Below are 25,304 nucleotides of genomic sequence, written 5' to 3' on the forward strand. Positions count from 1 at the left end.
TAAATGAAAATACTTTCACAGATACTTTGTAAAAAATACTTTGTTACTATCCAACACTGCAGTCAACAATTCTACTTTGGCTTCATTTGGAACTGTTTTCATTGGCAATACTGTGTCTAAAATGTAATTATGCTCATTAATTAAGGGGAAATTCACTACTGGCAAACTTGGCTATCTATGCAGTAGAAATCCTTTCATTTTTTTTATGTAGGAACACAGAGAAAAAGACTGTGGCATTCCATTCGCCAAAAAAATTCAACACACATAATGCTCTGTTTTGGATCCAACTGTCTATGGGTGGGAATAAAAAAAATCCAATAGTTCGATCTGTACTTTTAACAAAAGCTCTGGAGCTGTCAAAAGTCTGCCGGATGATGCAAAATGACACATTTTGCATCATCTGGCAAACTTTTGCTGATAAATAAACAGGGATATGTGAGTGCAGGTAACATGGAGAAAGAGTAGACATTGTTCATTTACATATACTAACAAATTTGCAAACTTATCCTGTAACTATCTATTGAACTATTAAAATGGAAAATCATAAACACTTACTTATATGATATGATGTTGTTAAATGTTGTACAAATTTGAAATACTTAAATCTGTATTAGATATATATGGGGAAAAAAATCCTTTTTTCATACACTACAAGCCGATACACGTAAATCCCAGCAACAAGTACTCCTTGTTTTCTTGGTTGTCCGTCTGTGCAGCTAATTTGAAGCACAAGAGCAAAGCTGTCTACTCATATATTCTCTGAGACAGTCTAATTTAGCGTTTGACTCGAGCAGAGATTGACTGAATCCACTGAGTGTTGCATCACGGTTGATGATGATCTTTCATCAGCATTATCTTAAAAGCTTTAGCTGTCAGCAAATCCACACTGATCTCATTGATGCAACCCAGCAGCATCCTTCAATCAAACAACAAAATGCAAGCTTCTGAGTCCAGTACATCACAGCATCATATTTCACAGCTCTTCAGCTTGACCATGCATTATAATTGTCCAGTGCGGCCCACAGGTATGACAGGCTGATATAATTATGCTTGACAGGTTTGAGGACCCTGCTGAACGCTGGTCTGTGGTGTTGGTGACAGCATGTCTAAAAAGGAGCATCTCTCCTCATCAACAGATCCTTTTATTTATATAACCTAATATTCATCATGTCTAATGGACATGACTAATTTGAAATGTTCCAGGAAGTGAAGTGTGCAAAGAGGAACTAATAGCCTCTTAAACAGAAGCCTTTATGATGTGAAATCTTTTCATTTCTCTCCTCATTAGATAAATTAGATGTATATGGCCCACTGAACACTATGTTTATATATTTAAAAATAAAGAATGTGGGAGAGAGAAAGGAAGATGCTTCTGGTTGCTTCAGTTCTCAGCCCCACACTCCTATAAAACTTAAGGGACTCCCCAAAAAACTGACTTGCTAAACACTCTGTCAAATGATTGCTGCTTCTTTATCTTGTTTATATGTTGAATTTTTAATTTCCTATTTATGTATTTTTATTTTTCATCCGTGAAACACACATGAGTGTAGACAGGAGTGAGAGATGGTGCGGGTTTGATTGACTTAATCCAGATCTGACCCGAATCTGGGTCTCTAGAATGAGACTGGCACCATTCTGGTCTTCGCATTATAAGATTTTTTATTTTTTTTTAATTGCTCATAATCTTGAGTTACGCACCCTCTGTTTACCTTTCTGCTAAACATTTATAACATACAAGCGCGAAAGTTTACCACTTACTATAAAACCCTATAAAAGTTAAAGGGTTATTTATTCACCTAAAAATGAAAATTCTGTCATCATTTACTCGCCCTCATGGGGTTGTTCCAAACCCATGAGACTTTCTTTCATCTTCTAAACACAATTGAAGATATTTTAATGAAAGCTGAGAGATTTCTGTCCCTCCTTTGAAAGTGTCAGTGCGTTTGAGCTTCAGCAAGAGCCAGTGAGGTTTGTTCTTGCACGTCAAGCAATTAAGCTTCATCTTCTGTTTAACATATTTGAAATTTGATGTGTCATAGTTTTTGGCGAATGGACTTTCAATGGAGGGACAGAATCTCTCAGGTTTTATTAAAAATATATTTGTGTTTTGAAGATGAACCAAATTCTTGTGTAGTTGGAAAGACTTTAGGGTGAGTAATTCTAGCTTTCTTCCTAATCTGTTTGTCTCATGAACCTGGCGTTGTATATTGTGATTATTTTTGGGTTTTTTGACAAAAATTGCTTGTGTTCCTCTTTGAATAAAAGTGTCTGCTAAATGCATAAATGTGAATGACTAATTGATAGCAATATTTTCATTTAGGGGTCAAAATACCTTTTTAAAATAATAGTTTAAGCATTTAACATAAGCATCTAGACATCGACATAAGCATGGTAACATCATGTAGTAAGTGTACTGCTCTTGAAGCTTTAATAAGCTTTAATGTTGATCAGGTTTGGTTCCCCAAAAGCACAATTTGAACTCTAATCAGATATCCCTGAGGACAAAATACATACCAATAATCCTGCAACCTTGTAGCGTCCTAGCTCCAAATCTGGACATTTCTAGTAACCCTAGACCTTGATTAGCTGCTTAAAGGTCCTTACTAATTTTTGTATGCTTTGTTCGTTTTTTTTTTTTTTTTTTTTTATCAAAATGCTTTCTATGGATGCAAAAACGCAGAAAATCGAACCTGGTCCGAATTTTTTTATGACGGACGAAAGTTTTCGAGGCAGTGTGTAAATGTGTTTGACGCAATGTGAGGTTGTATTCATTTTATAACGTGCGAAATTTTCGGACTGCAAAGTGTGCAAAGACCTTTAGTTGTGTTTAAAGTTGGAGCTGAACTCTGCAGGATTGGACACGTCTGCTCCTCCATGTATAGTGTGCTGAAAGAGCGGCATGTTTGCTTGGAAGTTATTCTGTGACGCCTGCTCTCGTCACTAAGCGTTTCCATTTCAGTCTACTCAGAATAGTTCTCTAATCGTTCCCTGGGGATGTTTGCAGTGGCACTTAGCAGTCCACAGTTGACAGCAGAATGAATAATGGTCCAGTTATCCAGACATCATTAATGTTTTAATAATTTTCAAAGACAGATAAGTATATTACACACATGAGTGCTGTCTGAATGTTTCATCCAAATGGCACCTAAAATTCAGATGACTAGTCTCCTGTTATTTATTGCTTCCCCTCTCTTTTTCCGTCATTCTTTCTGGCTCTCCATCCATTTTCAGGTCGGAGCCGGAAACAAGACCGATGTCAGCGGGAAGACTTGTACCCTCTGGTGGAGTCCGAGCCCTGTCCGTGTGAGGAGTTTGTTTCTCAGCCGTATGGTAATTGGTCATCTTGTATCCTTTCGGAGACCCCGGCGCAAGGATCCCTCCAGGGATGGAGGGGTCGGCGAGAGGCACGTGACTGCGGTCATGGATTGCGTTATCGCGCCGTGGCCTGTCTGGACCACCAAGCCCACCTGGTTAGCCCAGACCTCTGCAGTGAATCAGGTTCGTCTACTCATTTCCATCTCCTTTTCCTCTCTTTCTCTCTCTCAGTAAAGAGCCAAGTAATTTTTTTTCCTCTGGGAAGGCAAGCAGTCATTAGTCAAATAGGAAGCTGTGGGGTGCCCTGAACTGTCAGTGTAAATTAGACGGAGGTCTCAGCATCGGCGCCAGGTGTTTCCGCTAACGTTGTTAGCGTGATGTTGAATGGCAGGGGCTCGGCCGCTCTGATTGCTCGACATGCTCTTTCGCAGGTCTGGTGGAAGAGGTCTGCCACATACCCTGCCCTCTGGACTGCAAGCTGAGCGACTGGTCGCCGTGGTCGACCTGCAGCGCCTCCTGCGGCAGCGGGCTGAAAATCAGGTCCAAATGGCTACGGGAGAAGCCGTTTAACGGCGGGCGGCCATGCCCCAAACTAGACCTGAAGAATCAGGTGAGATGTGCGGTGCCAATAGGGAAATAGTATCTCCGTGGGCTTCCACCACCATATGGTGGATCATCAGTGAGAAGCGAGTAATGAGAATCATTAGGGTCTATGATCGCAGGCATCATGATTCAGATAATCGCTCATGTAAACTGTTTCATTTCACATCCGTTTTTATTGAACGCCTGAAATATCCCCAACGGAATATATTTAAGCCGCCTAGAGATACATTTTGCATTTTCAGCACGGTTAACATTCAACTCATTACCATTTCACCGGTTAATGCATGCCTCTTCATTAAGTGCAGTTTACTGAACGTACTTCAGCCTCGAAGCTAAAATATGAACAAACACAATCTCCTCAGCCTTTAAATAGTTTGTCTCTCACAGCGAGACAGCACAAAGGTGCTAACAAGTGTCCGTGTAAATACTCTTCCTGATTGCTGTAGATTTGTGCTCTTTGCAGGAAAGCATGTCTTTTTGTGACCTCTCCTCTCCTCCTTTCGCTGTCAGCTAGTTAGGACAGTTTGTACAAGTGTTGTGTTAAGCGCTATTGCTTGAGCATGTGCAACACTGCCAGTCCTTATCTCGCTAAATTACACATACGGCTCGCATATTGTTCAGTCTTGGTGATAGAAATGCTTATTTGGTCAATAATGATGTGCTTTATGCATGAGTAAGGGCGTTGTTTGAGTCTGAATTAGACATCACCGTATTTGCAAAAAATGAAAGAATAGCATAAAGAAGGTACATTCGTCTATGAGTACGTTTGCGACAGCTTGCTCCCAGATGGGCCTCACTTTAAAGGGAAATGATATTATAAATGTGCTGTGTGTGCTGGAACGAGCTGCAGAGGACACGCTGGTTTCTAGAGGTCAGTATGCAGATGAGGCAGTGTGCGTGAAAAATATTCAAATGCATTCTTTTGCTGCTGTGTGTACAGATGGTTAAGTGCCTACTAACAACTTTTATGGACCCACTGTTTAACAGGACTCAAAATACCCCTTCGTTAAAGGCAGAGTTTGCCTTGGCTAATGCCCCCTCCAATCTTTTGGGGAGATGAACTCTTACTGTTAACATTTTGCAAACGGCCACTCTATGGTCTTGGCAGAGAGGCTGTGCAGCTGGCGGTTTTTGAAGCGGCCCACTCTGCAAAGGTGTGGAGATTGAGATTTCTTCATAAGTATAGTAGAAAGTCACCACCAAAGCCACAGTGGATTTGTGTGTGTGAATGTGTTTGAGTTCGAGAGAGACCCTGATGAAAATTGTATCGCTCTGAGGATGCCCTTTTATAGCTCAGAAAACTTAATGGAGTTCTCAGAGGGGTTTGATGGGAAGTGTTGGAGTTCATATTGAAATCTCTGAATTTTGAATGCAGTGTTTGGTATCTTGGTATATCTGAGCACATTTATTGGTTGGATCTATTCTGATTCTGAAACTTTAGATAAGACTACTTTTTTTCTTTTTCTTTTTTCTTCACGTTTTCATGCATTTGGCAGAAGCTTTTATGCAAAGTGACACAGCATTCAATATAACATTTTATCAGTTAATGCATTCCTTGGGAATCAAACCCATGACCTTGGTGTTGCGGCACAACTCTCCATTTGCTCTTTATCTGAATAGTGATGCATCAAAATGAAAATCTGTCCAAAATTGAAACTTCAGGATATTTGGGCTGAAACTGAAAATGCTGACCAATTTAAATGAGCCTTTTGAAACAGAGGGTTTAGAGATATTTGCACTTTCCATGTGGTACATGACATTTTTCGTTTTAAATAGCCTTTCACTATTTGTGGCATCCACATGCTATGTGTGCACAAAAATATTACTATCATTATAAATGAATCAGTATTAATGTAATCATTTTAATTCACAACTGGGAAGCTTTAATTATGCTTCACTAGACAATTTATTTTCATTTCATCTCGCCTGTAATGCCTGAGAAAAAGCAGTGTTTGTGAGCGCAGTGCTGCTTTGTGTACAGCGTTACCGGGGAAACCGCTATTTTTAATGCTCCAAAAGGGCACCTAGTGGCAAAGAATTAATTTGCATTTTCATTCAGACCAACGTGAAAAGACCAACAAGTGGGCGGGCAATATGCTAATGTTTCATGTTGACATCAAAAACAACTCGTTTCAGTGATTCAGAGTCAACTCTATTTTTGAGAGACAATAACTTTATACACTGTGCACTTTCAGATTTAAAACTCTGCAGGATGTTCTTATTCACTTAGAGCTGTGTTACACACTGCATGAAAGGTAATTTTCAAAAATCCATAATAGGGGCACTTTAACATTTATTATCATTTTATGTGTCATACGTTAATTTTATTCTCTGATTCCTAGGGATTTTTTATTTATTTTTTTATTCTAAGGGCTGGAGAGTAAGAAAAGCAGAGTGAATGTCTTTGTGTTGAAACTACTGGTCCCAGAACAATCGAAAACCTTATTAGTGCGGTTTATGGTTCGGAGCGGCATGCTCAAAGCATTCAAAGTGTAATTCAAGACTGGCAAACATTTTCCTAAAAAATCAGGTTGTGCACTATCAACACTTTAATTGACATTTCAGTATTGTCACATCAAATTCATGTCATTTGCAGCAGAACAGATCACATGTCTGGAGTGGACTTTGATGTCAGATTCTCTTTAAGTAAATTGTTTGGAACAGGACTAGGTAAGGAAACTTTGTTAACATGCCACGTTCCTTGTGAGCTTTGGCTTGTTATGTGTCTTTGATAATCTGTCTCTGGCTGTCTGGCCCCTATCTTTAACAAGCAATCCTCACTTTCCCCAGTGTGGCTTTCTGCCGTGAGTCAAAGAGCAGGGCAGCACTCTGCATTCATTCATTATTTAGGCTTTCAGGTATTACAGGCTCGGAGAGGCCTGTCACAATCACTAGATTGTTCCAGCTCCGTTTCGGACTAGTAAACAGCTGACCAGAGCTGTCTTTCCACCACTTATCTATTGTTTGGCTGTCTGACATGCTCGCCCTATAAGGACATAACACGGGTGTAGGGCTGCAGCGCCTCCTTCCTGTCACTCATAGCTTTTAGTGAGAACCCAACACTCTAGTTTTCCTTTCTTCTTCCTGGGAGGACAGCTTATTTAACACTAGAGCCGCCAGGGGTCGCTGTATACCTAAAACCGCCAGCGGGTAAATTTTACCCACGCACATGACAACTGTTTTTATATGGCTAAAGAACATATTATTTCACTGTATTATGCCACTGGCTTCACATAGATGTGTCTAGAGTCATGAAATGATAAGTAATGTCTAGTCATCAACTATATTTTGGTTGCTAATCACTAATCACTTTTCATAATGGTCAATATAAGCTAAACAAGCCTGCTCTGACAACGAGAATTAGAAGGAAGTAAATAGCCTACATATTTGGGTGGTGTAATATTATACTACAATGTCATTAATTAATATATTAAGATATGATTATATAATCATATTAGATAATATATTAACCTGTGTTATTTAAATTACTAAAATAGCCTATAGAAAATAATGAGCAATAATTATTCACCACACTGCATGATGCGATGACAAACTAAAGCGAACGGGTTCACCTAATTAATTATTAATTTGTTTAGTTATATCATTTATAATTTGAATAAAAGAACAACACCAATAAATAAGGTAATCAAAAAATGGTTTTATTCATTACATCATAGATCTGATTTTTTTTTTTCTTCGGGAAGCGGGCAGACTAAATAGCACCACAGAACAATAAAAGATAGAAATGGCAAAACAAAAATTAAATAATCAATCCAAATTTTGAACAATAAAACATAAATATTATATCTTGATCGCTGTCAGATGAGCCATCAGATGCTGAGCTGACCCAGGACTCTTTACTTATCTCCCCACCATCAGACTCTCCATCACTCATGGTATTTAGTGCTTCTTATACCTCTTCATAAATCTCGCATCCATAAATCTCCTTCTTTTACTCATTTTGTCTTTATATATGAAACTGATAACTGTTCATTCAGTGAGTGAAAGGTATTGCCTAGCAATATACAATGTTAAAACATAAGCGGCAAGAAAATGACAGCGCGAAAATACAGGTATTTTATAGCGGGTAAATCTGACCCGCTGGCGCTTGTAGGTATAAATTCCCCATTTGATCTGCTTTTATATAAACAATTTTTAAACAACAGGGGATTGTAAATCACACAATTTTAGTAAAAGTCAATGACTGGGAGACTTGAATGTTTCATGTACATTTGAAAAACAGCCACGGGTAAAATTTACCCCGTGGTGGTGGTTCTAGTGTGAAAGGGGTCATCGGATGCCCATTTTCCACAAGTTGATATGCTTCTTTAGGGTCTTAATGAAAAGTCTATAACATACTTTGGTTAAAATTTCTCAATGGTAGTGTAAAAAACACCCTTTTTAATCTGTCAAAATCAGCTCTGTTTCCAGCAAGCCATTCTAGTCCATGTCGCTTTAAATGCTAATGAGCAGACTGCAGACGAGCAGACTGTAAACTTCAGCCGCGAAACTCGCTAACTAGCATATATTAGGAAAGGCGATTTGCAAAGATTTGTATAAAACCCCTTATACTCACTTATTCTGTAGATGAAGCTGCATCACGAATGATTCGCGCGAACATAAACGCATTTAGGCAGATCGGGGATCATCGCATTCCTTTCAAAAACGAAAGTAACATTAATCCTCTGCGTCTTCAGCGGCTCAGTTGTCGGGAGTAAATGATGACTGCTATGTTCATTATTACAACCAACAACAAAACACCTCAATCGCTTAATCGGAGACATCTTGTCTTCCCCTACACTGGAGGCGGACAGCTCTCAGCTCACTCAGGGCGGGTCTAAGGTAAGACGTCTTGTCAATCAACTATCGTGGGAGCGGCCTGTATAGAACTACGTCATTCTGACACGAACCTCACAACAGCCTGATTTGAGGGGATTTTAAAATAGAGATTTAAAAAAAAAAAACACTGGGTGGATTTTTTTACCATTATAGGGTGGATGTGTACACACTTCCAACACACATTTATGTTCAAACAACATGTAAAGTGAATTTTGCATCCGAGGACCCCTTTAAGCAGTGTTACAGCTTACCACACGTCAATCGAAGCCCGTTCCATCTCATTATGCCGATAAATGCTGATGATTCTGACCGTCTTTGCCCTGTGATTGTCTGCCGTCAGCCGCGCCAAATGGGAGATGGGATGATGCGCGACCTTCTCCAGATGTTTCCTCTTGCACCGTTCCCCACAGTGAGTCACTCGACAGAGATGAGATTGATATTCTTATCTCGCCTCCTCATGCTGTACAGATGATCAGCCACTGTGACGGAAGCGGGAGGAGGTTGTGCATGAAGAGATGTCATCCCTATGCTGTGTCTTACTACTGATCTGTAAATTGAACTGTGCAGGAACTGGCTACATTAGTGCCACATGCTCCTGATTCTGAAAAACCACCTTAAACAAGAGTCTGATGGGTTTAGCTATTGTTTTATAGGGATGCCATCATGTGTTAAAGGGATAGTTCACCCAAAAATGAAAATTCTGTCATTAATTACTCGTTCCAAACCCATAAGAACTTCGTTCATCTTCGGAACACAAATTAAGATATTTTTGATGAAATCCGAGAGCTTTCTGACCCTGCATAGACCGCAACGCAACTGAAATGTTCCCAGGCCCAGAAACGTAGGACATTGTTAAAATAGTCCATGTGACATTAGTTTACGAGAGTACCACTGCATGCATCATGGTACTCTCACGAATGCAGAGAAGAAGAATTGTTGAATAAAGTGGTTATTTTTGTTTTCTTTGCCCACAAAAAGTATTCTCGTTGCTTTGTAAAATTATGGTTGAACCACTGATTTCACATGGACTATTTTAACTACGTTTCTGGGCCTGGGAACACTTCAGTTACATTGCTGTCTATGGAGGGTCAGCGAGCTCTCAGATTTCATCAAAAATATCTTGATTTGTGTTCCGAAGATAAACTAAGGTCTTACAGGTTTGAAATGACATGAAGGTGAGTAATTAATGACAGAATCTTCATTTTTGGGTGAACTATCCCTTTAACTCACGTCACTTCAAACACATTCTTTTCATGGAATACAAAATGAGTTTTTAGCAGAATGTACAGGCTTCTCTTTTAAAAATAATGAAAGTAGATGTACTTTTGAACAAAAGCTCCAAGAAGGAAGGATTGATGGATATTTAGTTGGTTGTCTCTTGAATTTATGGTAGATTATCATATGAAGTGGTTTTGGAAGCTTGTTTGGGAGCCTTAGTACTCAAACACTCTCTGTTTAGTCATTGGCTGAGTATGCAGCTAGACAGCTGTCTTTGGTTTCGAACAGAATTTTCATCGGTTTGTTTAAACGCTTGAACAAGATTTGAGTGCACTTCTGTAATACTTCCACTTCTAAATAACTCCTTGTACTTCATTACTCGCAAATATGACTTGTGTTTCTGAATCGCTAGTGACATGTAATTTTCTGGCTCTTACTTTAATGTGTAGGATCCTCATTACTAAGTGTGGGAAATAGTGATGTTTCTATCAGATGCAACAGATGCAGTCCTCCTCAGGGCTGGTGCAGTCTCCGCCGCAGTTTGCAGTCTGTTTTACCCACAGCGGAGGGCTCTGTGCTAGATTCGCTGTGTAAAGAACATTCTTCTTGCCCACCTCCAGAGCTGGGTACCATATGGTAGCCATCATGTGCGCTGAGGCAGACTGTACTGCTGATGAGATGAGCCTGTGTTCAGCAGGCTTGCATAATTTAACAACCTCTGTAAATCTGTGCTTAGAAACCAATCTCCCTATAAAGCATTTCTGCCTCTCCCACAGCTTCTAAATGAAGCACGTCTTTAGCTCAGAAGCAGACTTTTAGAAACCATCTTGTCATGCTTTTGTATGCTGTGACAGCTCTGCAAGATTACATGCACTGCAGCGTTGGGAAATATGATGAAAGGCTGTTGTTAAACCTCACAAAGACATTATACTTCTGTGCACAAAGATTTTTTATCATGTTACAGCATGTTACAATTAGAATTAGATTTGTTTACAAAGCTACCTATTGTTGGCAACCTGGTACAGTGCTTAACATTCATGTTCTTAATATATTGAATTGTGGTGCTTATGCAGATAATCAGTTTTGTTTTCCTTCTCTCTAATTTACAATATATATAAACAGTAGTACATTTGAAACTTGAACGATTTTCACAGATATTTCAATATAAAAGGAGAATGTTTTATTCCCTTTCCTTTTAAATATTATAGAACATTACAGATGCTATTAGAAACAATGTTTGAAATGGCTCCTATAGAAATTAGTGTTGCATTACTGTATATATATATATATATATATATATATGAATGATGAATGAATGAATATATATATATACATATATTTTGATCTCATAAAAACATCCTTGGTGAGCAAAAGAGTCTTTAAAACAAAAACTTTTGAACAGTAGTGTTAGATAAATTATTGAATATTATTGTACTGAATATATTATAACGTGGTAGACATTTACTGATGCTATTAAATTCAGAATTAAAACTTTTGACAATATTGAACTTTGTGTACAGAAATAAGTCTGTATAAATGGGCATAATTTGTCAATTAATTAATAATGTAATCATGGCGTGCTGCAGAACTTGTTTGACTAATGAAATCGCTCTGTTTTTTAGTTTTTTTTTTTGACTGTTGAATTAGTTTGTTACAATGAAGTAAATTCATCTTTTTTAAATTCCATTTTAATATTCAGCGTCCTATCTTTTGTGGCCAACTCTATTCATATTCATACTCATAAAATAAAGGGAAACCAATCGTCAAAATCTGAATTTTGTCCAACACTGTAAGTAAGTAGAGTTTTGTGTAAAACGTCTCTGACAATGCAGTTGTATATTGTAGGATTACAGTGAATCGTAGGTCTGTTATAGTGACTCTCCTGGAGTCTGTTTACCCTTGGTGTGATTGGGGCTTCATATAAAGGAAGGCTCTCGAGACTGACCGGTTAAAAGTGTCTGACATTTTCTTTTGTTAACTGGAAACAAGAGTGGAAATACACAGACGAAAGCTGCTCTCCCCCTCACTGCCGCCTCCATAATTGGTGCAGAGTTCAGCCACTTACAGATGATGATATGTGTCACAGTTTTCAAGTGCATTTCGGGCAAAATATGTTGCTGCTCGCCGGTTATGGCCATAACTGCGGTGCTCTGCCCCCATGCTGAAACAATCACAGCTTCCTTTATTGAATACAACAAAATCAATATGTTTTTCATTTAGGCTTTGCGTGTATATCTGGCATTTCCAACTGTGGGAAAATGTACTGTATTTGTGCCGAATGACTAGGCGAAAGAGATGTTATGCTTTGATACTCCTTGTCAAATTGTTGACTTGGAGGTTTGTTTAGCAGAGAGGTCTTTGGAGATTGATGTTTTGATTTGGGCAAAAGCTGCTTCACTTCATTAATGAGCGGCCCGCAGCGTTTCTCCACATCTCTCTCACACACTCTCTCAAATGTGTTTGATGCCAGAGGAGCTGTTATTTATCCTATGAGCTTGAATTGCGCTTGGACTCATTTATAATCAGAGAACATTTCAACAAGAGGAGGCGTAAAAGGGTGAAAGATTCCTTGCTCGCAGTGACAATGCTAGTATTAGATTTGCGTCATCGAATCTTTATTCATCGCCACACAGCCAAGACAGGTGGAATTTGTTTCTGTGATTTTTTTAAATTTTTTTTGCACGAAGGAGCTTTATAATAAATGTACAAAGCTATCCATTCATATTTCCATCATCTCAGTGGCACTGTAAAAGCAATCCAAACAACTTCAGTGGTTTATGTCTTCTGAAGCAATTTGATCAGGGCACAGCAATGACGTCATGACAATAAGTCACGTGACCTGGATGGAAATGTGATTTTACGTGGTGTAGAATTTATTTGTGAAAATATTTGTGAACAATCCATTAATACAGACAACAAAAACCATTCCAATCTACGGCAGACCTGATTGAAGCTGGAAAGCTTGAAATCGCAGGTTGAGAAGACGAGTAAAAGTTGTAAAAACCCATGTGGTCGGTGTTTGCACTCTTGTTCCGTCTCTGATAATCTTCTGCATCACACACAGTCATTCTGAATATGCATATTGTTTGGTCCCCGGTGGTGTGGTGCTCAATTTGCTCTTGGAGTCTTTCCAGCTTTGTGAAAGTCCTCCTGCAGTCCAGATGGCCTGGAGCGTTTCGCTATGTTACAAAGGTTAGCCATCACTTTATCAACTAATTAGAATAACGAAACGAGAACTGCGTGATGATATAAATAATAAATGCTCACTTGTCATCTGATAGCCATGGAATCCCCTTGTTGGAAAAAGAGGTCAGAAATGTAACTCTGAGCGTTAATCCAATGAAAGCTCTTGGTATTAGAATGAATAGCTGCTTAGCATTTGAATCTGCATTGACTCAAGGACTAATATAGAGGTATGAGAGGTATTAATCGTTGCTTAAAAATGTGTGTGTGAAGTCTTTTAAATGATTGCATTAGTAGTAAAAATTGTGCATTTATAAAAACTCCAGTTACACTTTATTTCGATAGTCCACTTTAGACATTCTACTAACTATAAGTAACTCTGGAACTACGCGTCAACTACATGTCAACTAATTCTCATTCATTTGCAACTACGTATCTACTAACTCTCAGTAGGGTAGGTTTATGGTTAGTAGAATAAGTTGACATATACTTGCAAAGTTTCTTATAGTCAATATGTTGTATGTTGTGGACCCATCAAAATAAAGTGTTAGAAGATATTAAGCAGACAGTCTACTAATACTCTAATGACTGCTAGTTGACATGTAGTTGCAAAGTTACTTACTGTTAGTAGAATGTCTAAAGTGGACTATCGAAATAAAGTGTTACCAAAACTCCTCCACAGTTTCAGAACATTTATTGCGTTGAGAACGGGAAAGAATTGAGACGGTGGTTGTGAATAATCTGCCACACTGAAATGATTCCTGTCAAGACCAATTTTGTTTGTATCTGATCATTCAGTGGAGTTTAAAGGAATCGTTCATCATTACTCACCCTCATTTAGTTACAGACCCTTATGACAAAAAGATTACATGATTATGGATCTTGTGGAGATTTATTTAAATATGTGCCTGCCAGACGATGATGGCATTTCCTCATTCTACTTAAGCATCTTAAGGAGTTTTTCATTTTCATGTCTTGTCTCTGACTGACAGCTGGGGGTTTTAAAGGCACTATTTTCTGTAAAGTTGCTTTGAAATAATGGATGCATACTGTTCAAAAGTTTGGGGTTGATACCATTTTTTTTTTTATTTCGAAAGAAATCTTTTATGATCAATCATTTATTTGATTTAAAAATGCAGCAGAACTGTAGTATTGTGGAATATTATTTAAAATAACTGTATTCTATTTTAATATCATTTTAAAAATGCAATTTATTGCTGCATGCAAAGCTGAATTTTAAGCAGCGTCAAATAGCCCTTCAGAAATCCTTTAACATTTATTTGTATTTCTTATTATTATCAGTGTTAAACACAGTTGTGCTGCTTGACAATTTTGTGGAAACTATGGTACATTTTTTTTTCTTTGAGTGCTTTAAAATAACATTAAAAAAAAACAGATACTGTCACTTCTGATCACAATGCATCTGTCAGACTTTGTCTCTGTCTTGTGTTTCCCCTCCTCTCGTGCCCTTATTTGGTCTTCCTGTTCCTGTCCTTATTTGGTGTCATCATTAGTTGATTGGTCCCTAGCCGTGTATTATTAATTATCTAGTTTTCCCCAGTGTTTATAAGCCCTGTGTTTCCCTGCCTCAGTGTCCAGTCTTAATCGTCATTAAATGTCATTCTGTTTGTCTACCCTCGAGTTCTATGTTCCGGCGTCGTATTGAATAAAAGGATTACTGAATATTCTCCTCGCTCCTTACCCCAGCCGAAGTGTGACAGCATCCTTGTTGAATACAAGTATTCATTTCTTGAGAATAAAAATAAATAAATCGTACTGACCCCAAACTTTTGAATGATAGTATAAAGAAGTGTAAAATAAAAAGTGCAGTACAATTTATACTTGACATAACTGAGCAAAAAACTAATTTTTATGTTTGCCCATGCAATAAAACATACAGTGACCAGTCTGTCAAGCTCCAAAAAACCCCACAATAAAATTAATCAATATTACTCAAGCTGTATTTCAACTCTTTAAAAGCCATAATATCTTTGGTCAAGGAACATAAAGAAATGAAGTTACTCTGGACTGAAAATCTTGCCATCTGCCATTACATGTCTCTCACACTTCTACCAAAATCACAGAAGTCACTTTAGGGTGAGTAAATGCTGGTGCATTTGTTAAATTGTTGTCCCATTCCGCTGAAGTTTACTCAGATCTTTTATTGGCAGCTGTCAGATGAAATCACATATAGTCTTGGTGTCCTAAAGCATTGTTTTAGAGCTTCAGTGTGAGCACACTAGGTCCGCCCTTTTGCCTGCTGGTACTTTCTGAAATCTCATCCTTTTATTTTGTCTCCCATTTTTGCCTAGTATCAGCGTTTCAATATCACAACATCATCTTAAGTGTATTAGAAGCCATCACGGTGGTAGCATTTATCTCCCTGTGTTTCAGTGTACCCCGATTGTTTTGTCTGATTCTAGGGGCCAGGAGACAGTAATGGCCCAATCTGTTTGAAGTTTGAGTCAGGCTGTGACACTTAAAGAGATTTATAGAGTCGAGAGTTGCCTGCCAGGCTTACCTCTGCCGTCTCTACTGCTCGTGTGAACGCTGCTCTCACGTTAGGGCTGTGCGTGTGTGTGTGTGTGTGTATGTGTATGTGTGGGGTGTGCATATATTATATACACTGTGGATGCCCTCAGTGTTTGCTTTGTGCTCTTTTAGAACTGCTTTGACCCACTATGCACAACAATTATATCTCTCTTTTATAAATATCTTTTTGTTAGCCAAAACATGCTGTGTGAGTAATTTGATATCAGATCTTTACATAATACAATATATTGCAGTATTATATTAAAAAAATATATAGTATACTGTCTGTATATTATGTAAAATATTCAGAAATAAATAATTGAATGTTTAAATGTTTTTTTTTTTTAACTGGTTTTTATTACTGAATTTCAATATATATATATATATATATATATATATATATATATATATATATATATATATATATTAATATGAACATTTTGGCAATTTATTAAATATTTAAATGTATATTTCATGTTAACAATGGCCTGAAGTAACATTTGGACTTTTACAAATCAATGCATGTTGTTGCATACAAAATACAAAATATCAAACAAAGTATGATCTACAAACATGTTACTTTTCTCAAAGTATCTTCACCTTTTTGACCCATTTTTTAATTGACATTTTTTGTCAGTTGAACTATGAAACTATGAATGTGTCTTAATTTTAAACAGTACATTAACTTTTAAGTTCGGAAAGTATTTTTTTTTTTTTTTTCATTTCATTTCTGAAATGCCATTTGCTATGATATTTTGCATCTAATGTAATAAAATGCACGCACAAGTTCACATCAAGTAGAAGATAATAGAAGTTCTGGAGGATTTCAATCATTTTTAAAGTGTTGGTCAGCTCTAGTGTAAATCACTATTTGTTTTCTAGACTTTTGAATATTTATGCAATTTAGAGAGTTAATTACATTTTCAATCTGGCAGCTTACCGCGGTCATTACTGTCTTCATCTTCATCCTTCATATAAACAGAATTACTCACGCACACAAAGCCAGAATTGAATTTCTGCATTGAATTTCTTCTATACTTTTCTAATTTGTCGAAGGGAGTTACGTGGCTAGTCCAGACAGCAACAGGCTATTGCACAGGAGAAGTTAAAGCTCAAAACTAATATATATATCATTTCTCTTCTCTCTCCTTTGCCTGTCATGCACTGCTAATACGGACATCTTCAAAGGCTCAGGTCAGTGCCTCATTCTGTGTTTCTCCCTGTGCATCTGTTAACCCCGCTGGCCTCCGTGGCCTGGCCCTCCTCTGAAGAAGAGGAGCGCTAGTGTATTTTGATCAGGGGCCGACTGAGATTTGAATTAGTATGAAGTACATTTTCATGTCATCTCTGGCCCTTCGACTGACATTTGAGAAGGATCAGGGGACTTCATTATCCGGCCCAGAGTACCTACATCCTCTAAGAGGTTACAGGAGCTGACCTGTGAGCAACATAGCTGGTTTATTTTTCTTAAAATATTACCTCTACTTGAGAGCTAGGCAGTGAAGGAGAATAGCATCCTGTGTTTGTGCTATTCAAAGAACAGACAGGAACTTTTCCTTAATATGTGATAACCGAGTGCCGCCTTTGCATTGTAAAAGTCAGACGGCAGGTTGGATATTTATTGGAGCTTCATAGAAAAACTCTCAGTTTTACGTGCCGTAAAACTGACTTTGCCCATTAAGGGCTTTTAAATAAAATTGTTTGCTGCTGTTGATGAGTGTTGCTGAATTAATGATTGTTTCTTAACGTGGCAATTTCATTTCTTGATATCGTCATGTTTGCAGAGCTTGATATTTGTCTATGTTAATGAAATTACCCTTTTTTTAACGCATCAGTAGATTTATTGCCAATTTCATTCATCATCTTTTCACTCACTTCTCACATCTTGAGCATCGTCTTAACACTTGTTTGATTATTGTAATTGGAAATTCAATGACACTCATTAAAGGAGAGGAGAAGAGACGAGGAGAGACGGGAGGAGACAAGAGGAGAGCGCTGATGGGGCTTTTAGCAGCTGCAGGGCCAGATGGGATATTTTGAGAGTGTGTGCTAGGGTCTGTATACCCACTTGGGGAGGAAGCTATAAACGTACAGTCTCATTTGTTCACTGTGTTTTCATAAGCCACTTTCTTACAAGGTTTGTTGGTTTGATTGCCAAGTATTTCATAACTGCGGTTTTTGGCTTCTAGACTCAATTGTGAATGAAATCATGTCTGGTGAAGTTAAGAAGCAGGAAGAATACCCCACATGTGCCACATCAAAAAGCCTCTCACCAGTCATCAGCTACCAAAAAATAGAGCATAATCAGAGCAGACACACATCTGACGCAAACCAAAACAATGCTGTGAGAGACTGAGGACAACAATACATGATGCTCACAAACAATTTTCAGTAAAACTTTAGTATAGGGACCAATTCCCACTATTATCTAGTTGCTTATTATCATGCCTTTTAATATCTTATTGGCTGTTTATTAAAGCAGATATTCTGCATGACCATATTTTACATCCCTAAAACTTAACAACTACCCTACTAACTATTAATAAGCAGCAATTTAGTCGTTTATGAAGGTAAAGTCAATAGTGAGAATTGGACCTTAAAAGCGTGACCCAATTTTCTTCTGCAATGTGGCTTGTAAAACAGAAACAGAATATGCAATGAGTATCATGTTTTCAGGGCTGTATTTTGTTAATCAGATATTGACCCAATCACACAAAAAGCCAAAACCTGACCTTATCATGGAGTCTTTTTGACCATGGAGGATAAAAGTCAAGCTATTTGACTACTGGACAATTTTGGCTACTGGATTAAAGCAACCAGTTGGCACTTTTTTTTAGCAGCAGCTTGCATTTTTGTCTCATTTTTTTCTTCTGTTGCAATATTAGTTAATCAAAATCCATAATTGTGAGCCCAAACAAATTGATTAAATAATTGAATTTCATTGTGAAATCAGTAGAGACCAGCCGTACAAAGCAGCGGGACTTGTATAACAATGAGGTTATATAAAGAAAGATGTTATAAAACGAAAGAAAAGTTCTGATTTGAGGCTTTCGTGTTTATGATTTTTCAAATTCCCAAGTGATCTATCTCTCCAAAACATTGATTTGTGACCTGTCTTTCCGAACTGTTGGCTTACAAATGAATTTTCAAGGGCTGCATGAAAAAAAATAAAAATTATAGGCTAGCTAGTGTGTTATATGTTAGTATTAAACTACTATATATAATAATGTATGTTAGTCTGGTCCTCATAATGCCTGATTTCAACAGTAGATTGCAGCATTTATTGCTGACAATAAATTAAGAATTTTTAAAAGTTGCAACAAGAATATTATAGAATCACAGTTGATTTTCAATAATGTTGACTGAAATGGACAGTCGTCTCAAAAGCAGATAAAGTTCTTACAAGAGAACCAATAAACAGATTGTACTTCTATCCCTCGCAGCCTTATTTTTGTTTGCATCAGGTTAAAGATGGCGTCTACTCTGACTAACATCTACAGGGAATCTCATAATTAGAAACGAGATTACAAAAGTTCTTAAATGCATTCCTTTATTAGACTTTTTGAATACAATTAAGCTTTTCTGGTTCATGTCAACCACCCTGATGCTTGAGATAAGTCATGCAAGCTTCTATATCAAAATGATATTTAAATGGATTTTGCTGTAATCAGTGCATTATTGTCTCTGTGTGTCTGTAGGTGTACGAGGCCGTGCCCTGTCGCAGTGAGTGCGGTCAGTACGAGTGGGTAACAGACCCCTGGTCAGTCTGCACCATCAACACAGTGGACGAGCTGCCAGCCTGTGGTGAGGGAGTCCAAAGCCGCAAGATCCGGTAAGCAAGGGCACGTTCTCATGGAGTAACTCCATCACAGATGCTTCTCTTAGGGGTCACGACCCACTCCAGACTGCCTCCCTCGTCCTCCACATCCTCATTCTGCTGTTCTTTGGCTGTGACAGGTGCGTGAGGCGTGGTGGTGGGGATCTGGTTAGCGGTGTGAATGAGACCCTCTGTGACCAGGATGAAATCCCTCCCCAAGCTCAGAACTGTGTCCTGCAGTGCCCTAATGACTGCGTGATGTCCCAGTGGAGTCAATGGAGCACCTGTTCAATAGTAAGACGTCCTTTTTGTCTGCTGCTATATCCTCAAGGCAACATTCTGAGCTGACTCTGATGCGAGGACCAGCATACAGTGTCCCCAAAAAGTATTCATGTACTTTTGGACACTTTAGCCAAGTGTGTGATAAGACCAATAATATTTACATTACCGTTCAAAAGTTTGGGGTTGGTTTTGGATTTCCAAATGTTTTTGAAAAAAGCCTTGTCTGCATTTATCAAAAATCAAAAATAAAGTCAACTCAGTAATATTGTATAAAATTATGACAAAGTAAAATAACTGTTTTCTATTTTAATATATTCTAAACATTAATTTATTTCTGTGATGCAAAGCTGAATTTTCAGCATCGTTACTCCAGTCTTCAGTGTCACATTTCCTTCAGAAATCATTCTAATATGTTGATTAACTGCTTAAGAAACATTTCTGATTGTTATGATTGCTGTTCAATATTTTTGTTGAAAGTGCAACATGTTTTTTGATGAATAGAATAGCATTTGTTTGAAATATAAATATTTTGTAACAGTGTAAAAGTGTCACTTTAATGTATCCTTCTGAATAAAGATATAAATGTCTTTAAAAAAATAACATATTGACCCCAAACATTTTCAACGGTAGTGTAAGTTAAATATCGATTTGTCTAATTAAATTAGTAAAACACTAAAAACGTTTAAAAGTTAAATCAATTCAAAGCTGCACATGAATTTTGACAACTTATAGAACAGTAATGCATGCTTATGAATAAGTATAAATGGCTCTTTAATTTATTATGAGCATAGGTAGCATAGAAAGTGTGGCCATTACTTTTAATAGTATAATTAGCCAATTATTAGAGTTTTAAAGATATTAATAAAACATCATGAAATGATCAAAATCGTAAGAATATACTCTGTGCATCTTTTATCCCAAAGTGTTTTTATGCATGTTTAGTTCATATGGACATGTTCCACGCTGCTCTAAGCTGTCTGCAGTAAGACTGCTGTTGACATTGTTTTGTAGGTGAAAATTATGCACTGGTGTTTATGAGCTCGTAAAAAAAAATATGCCTCTAGAGAAAATATTCAGTCTGTGAACTAAGAGCAGAAATGTTTTACAGTATATTTTTGCACGATTCTTTCTCAGCTCTGGCCATGACATAAGACAGTGTCGAGATGGTTTGCATCTATTTGAATATTTCACATTAATGCTGCCTCGCAAGTCAAATCTTCATACAGTTCTCCAGAGTTCCTGCGGCGAAATTTCAAACGGTGAATACGGAGACAACTGAAATCAGTATGCAGATGAACCTCCAGTAGTAATGAAGCATTTGTTATTCTAATTAATGTTGTGCATAAAAAAGTTACCCTAGATACAATTTGCCATCGGGCCGCTGACTCATTGAAGTGCAAACAGCTCTTCAATTCGCACTCAACAAATCAGAAACAAGCTGTATGAGTTATCCTGGCTCGGCCCAACCTACACAAGACTGCCAAGCCATTTCAGCATAATTTGGTCTCTACGCTAATCACATTAGATCGCAATTCTACCTTGTACGCTCTCGCTTCCAAGCCATGTTTGTTCTCTTCGCTGTGTCAAAGCGCTCAGCCAGCACTGCGAACATGTCAAACACCAGTGTTCGGTGATTGAGCTTGTTTAATTAGTTTCGGTTTTACATAATTATGAAATGTTCCCAAAAAACCTGGGTGCACAGATATGTGGCACTAGCCGAATAGAGCTCCTGCTGATGATCAGCCTCCCCAATAGTGAGATACATGCACATGGCCAGCTAGCCGTTTAAAGGGTCTCATTAGCATCTGACAGTGATGGAGATGCAGATTAGTTGCTGCCTGCAGCCTAACAGCTTCTAACAGTGCACTTAGCATCGCAAGACCATGTGGCTGCCTGGCTGCTGGGGTTTTTCTTTTCTTTTTACAATGCAGTATGACACGGCACAGCGGTTATTGCTCAGCTTGCCCATGTATATGCACTTTCTTAAAATAAAATAAAAAAAATAGCAGCTAGACTTTGATGTGTTTGGCATCAAAGCCCTCTTGACATTGTAACTGTATTTATTTGTAGCCGTGTAATGAAAGCACAGTGAGGATGAGGACGAGGCACGTGCTGCGCCCCCCAGTGGCCGACAGAGTGTGTCCAGACAGCAACCAGACAGAGCCCTGCAGCCTCAACAGCACCTGCTTCAATTATCACTACAATGTCTCCAGTGGGTCTCTCTCATTCTGCTTGACACAACACTAAATATAACATGAGCATCTAATGACTGTTGCATGACTCGTTCACTTCAACAGCGCATTTAAGGCATCGCCGGAATTTAAAGCTCGAAGGCCCTCATTGTCTAACATGATGTTTGGATATTTTCAGTATTTCTGCTTTATCTATGATAAATCTGATACATTTTTTATATACTAACAGCAAATTGATTGAGGATTGATATATTAAATTAATTATTATTATATTAAAAACAATATTTTTTTAGGTTATTGAGAAGGTTTGTATCTTTGTTTTTGTGTTTTATATATATATATATATATATATATATAAGTATTTTAATTAGTGATGTCAATAGATTAAAATATTTATATCGCACATTTTACTTATACTTTTATATTGCAATAATTTCACGTGCAAACAACATAAATACAGTTGCTGTTTTTTTTGTAATATTTGTTTAGTGTCATCTTTTTTATGACTTATACCAATGCCGATGTCTCTATGAAATTGACCATTAATTATGGCCATTCAACATTACAGTATAAATGAGAGCTATCAATTTTACATTTATTAGACTTTAAAAAATAACTTTTAATTTAACTTAAAACAATTTTCACATAAACCCATTATAATAAATGTCATATTTATCTGTGCCCTTCAGCAAGTAGGAAATATACAGAAATTGAATAAAGTTATCAAACACTCAATTCAGTAACACTTCAGAATAGGGAACACTTATTCACTATTAACTACTGTACGACTTTTCCCTCAATAAATTCCTAATTTGCTGCTTATTAATGGTTAGTAAGATAGTTGTTAAGTTTAGGTGTTGGGCATGATTAGGGATGTAGAATAAGGCACGTGCTTAATTACTACTAATAAATGGATAATATTCTAGTAATATGCATGCTAATAAGCAACTAGTTAAGAGACCCTAAAATAAAGTGTTACCCTAAATTCTAAATTAAATATAGATGAATCCTTAAAGCTACAAAATGCATCAATTTCCTCTTTTTTCTTTTGTTATTTGATTAACAGGCATCACAGCAGCTGGTTTATTAGGTTTTTTAAAAATATATATATTGTTGAAATTTGATTATTTTAATATATTAATAATTTATTAATGTAAATAGTTTGAAGTCATCCTGAGGTTGTAAATGTTATATAGTATGTATTACTTATTAATTTTGTGCTATATAATCTTTTAGTAGCACTTTCTATGTTAACATTACTAATAAAATATTATTAAAGTAAATTCAATAACTTACACAAACAGCACTTTTACAGCATGTATTTATCTTGATTAACGTTAATTTCTACATATGCTAATACATTGTATCATCTTAAGGGGACACTCCATCCAAAATGCTCTCATCATTTATTCACCCTTATGCTATCCTAGAAATATATGAGTTACTTTCTTCAGATGAACACAAAGATTAAAAAAATAAATAAAACATTTTTGTGGGCCCATAAAATGCAAGCAAACAGGACTTTTACAGTTCATGCGTCAGCAACTACACAAAGCAAACATAATGGCAACTCCTACAACCCCAGTTGTTAAATCAGTGTCTTCTAATAGGTGTGTGTGTGAGAAAAATACTAATATTTGCATTATATGGACTCACAAAGATGAATTGCATTTCTAAAAATATTGCTGGTGTTCATCTGAAGTGTGTTATCAGTGATACTTTGTTTTATTTGTTTATTTTTTATCGTATATTGAACCCCAGATTCCCAGTGTGGGCTTATCAAAAGGATAAAGAGAAGTTACAAAGACAAACTCCCAAAGGCAAAAAAGGCTAAATAAATTACCTTTATCAAGGACACAATGGCGATTGTTCAAAGATCAGCTCTTGCAAGGTTCTACCTGCTTTCTTTTGGGCATCAGTCCAGATCTTTAACAACAGAATAGAAGAAACCTTCCAGTTGAGTACTTGGAGATACTGTCCACTGCACTAATAATGGGAACCTGCTAACCTAGTGCATATCTTCAGACTCTCTTTGATTTCACTCTTACAGCAGGTTCTTGGATATATGATAGATATGATACGATGTTCAGATTTTGCGTTTCAAGCAAGATAAAGGCTCATACTCTTCACACTAACACCTTCACTGAGAATGTGAACTTCTGAATTGCTGTAAATCCACTGCTTTGGATTGTCCGGTCGCCTGCAGTCACTCCATGCCATCCATATTGAGCTCAGCAGGACATCGCCACGTGTGCAGTATCGTCCAGTAGAGCAGATAGATACTGATTCTCCAGATATAGAGCCTAATGAAGGAAATGGGCATGGAGATATGAATGAGATGATAAGCGCTTTACTGCACAGAGACCATGAAATCTCTGATCATATCAATACTGATACTGCTCCTCGAAGCCATTCGACTGACTTAAAGCCAGATTAGCATCGTAAAGGCGGCCTAACTTCTGCCCTCAGAGCACAATGCATCTCTTTATTCTACTTTACTAGCTTAATCACAATTTGCATATTTCTGTGAAAACTATACTCCCATTCAAATGTTTGTTTTGTTTTTTGAAAGAAGTCTCTTGCTTACCAAGGCTGCATTAATTTGCCTTGTTAATTTATTATTATCATTTAAAGTAGTTATTATTTATTTTAATTATTATTGTCTATTTTAATATTTTTAATAATGTAATTTATTCCTGTGATGGCAAAGCTGAATTTTCAGCAGCCATTACTTCGGTCTTCAGTGTCACACGATCCTTCAGAAATTATTCTAATATGCTGATTAATGTGCTCAGGAAATATTTTGTATTATTATCTAGGTTGAAAACAGATGTGCTGCTTAATATTTTTGTGGACAGTGCAATACTTTTTTTTTATATATATATATATATATATATATCTGTAAAGAATAGAAAGTTGAAAATAACAGCATTTATTTGATTGAAATGGAAATATTTTGTCACCAATTTAATGCAACCTTGCTAAATCAAAGTGAACTAAATCATCTTACTGAACCAAGCATTTTGAATGGTAGTGTACATATGAAAAGAAAAAAAAAAAGGTTAAGTATGCACCGAGTCAGAATGACAATATTGGAAAATCTTATAATTTCATAGCATTGCATCTTAATAGCATCAGCCAACATTAAGCGTGGACAATATTAGCTCATTAAGCATGCATGCATACTTTAAAATCTAATAAAGGCATGCAATCCAGTCTTGTATGAATGTACTCCTGATGTTGCATTTAATTGAAAGGTTATTTAAAAGGAATTGAAATGCTGTTTTTACAAGGACACAGAATCTGATATTTAAATGCCACTA

At 37.1% G+C, this 25,304-nt stretch overlaps 1 protein-coding gene across 6 annotated transcripts in view; it reads left to right on the forward strand.

The window, feature by feature from the left end:
- The window catches only part of thsd7ba (thrombospondin, type I, domain containing 7Ba), a 250,151-nt gene that overhangs the window by 203,562 nt on the left and 21,285 nt on the right, over window positions 1-25,304 (forward strand). For all 6 annotated transcript variants that reach the window (XM_058788088.1, XM_058788086.1, XM_058788091.1 and 3 more), the window contains 5 exons: window positions 3,232-3,498; window positions 3,747-3,925; window positions 19,389-19,522; window positions 19,648-19,801; window positions 21,860-22,001. In XM_058788088.1, coding sequence (XP_058644071.1) covers window positions 3,232-3,498; window positions 3,747-3,925; window positions 19,389-19,522; window positions 19,648-19,801; window positions 21,860-22,001 — 876 coding nt within the window. The remainder of the gene's footprint in view (window positions 1-3,231; window positions 3,499-3,746; window positions 3,926-19,388; window positions 19,523-19,647; window positions 19,802-21,859; window positions 22,002-25,304) is intronic.

The sequence above is a fragment of the Onychostoma macrolepis genome, chromosome 09, assembly GCF_012432095.1.
Source record: "Onychostoma macrolepis isolate SWU-2019 chromosome 09, ASM1243209v1, whole genome shotgun sequence".
NCBI lineage: Eukaryota > Metazoa > Chordata > Actinopteri > Cypriniformes > Cyprinidae > Onychostoma > Onychostoma macrolepis.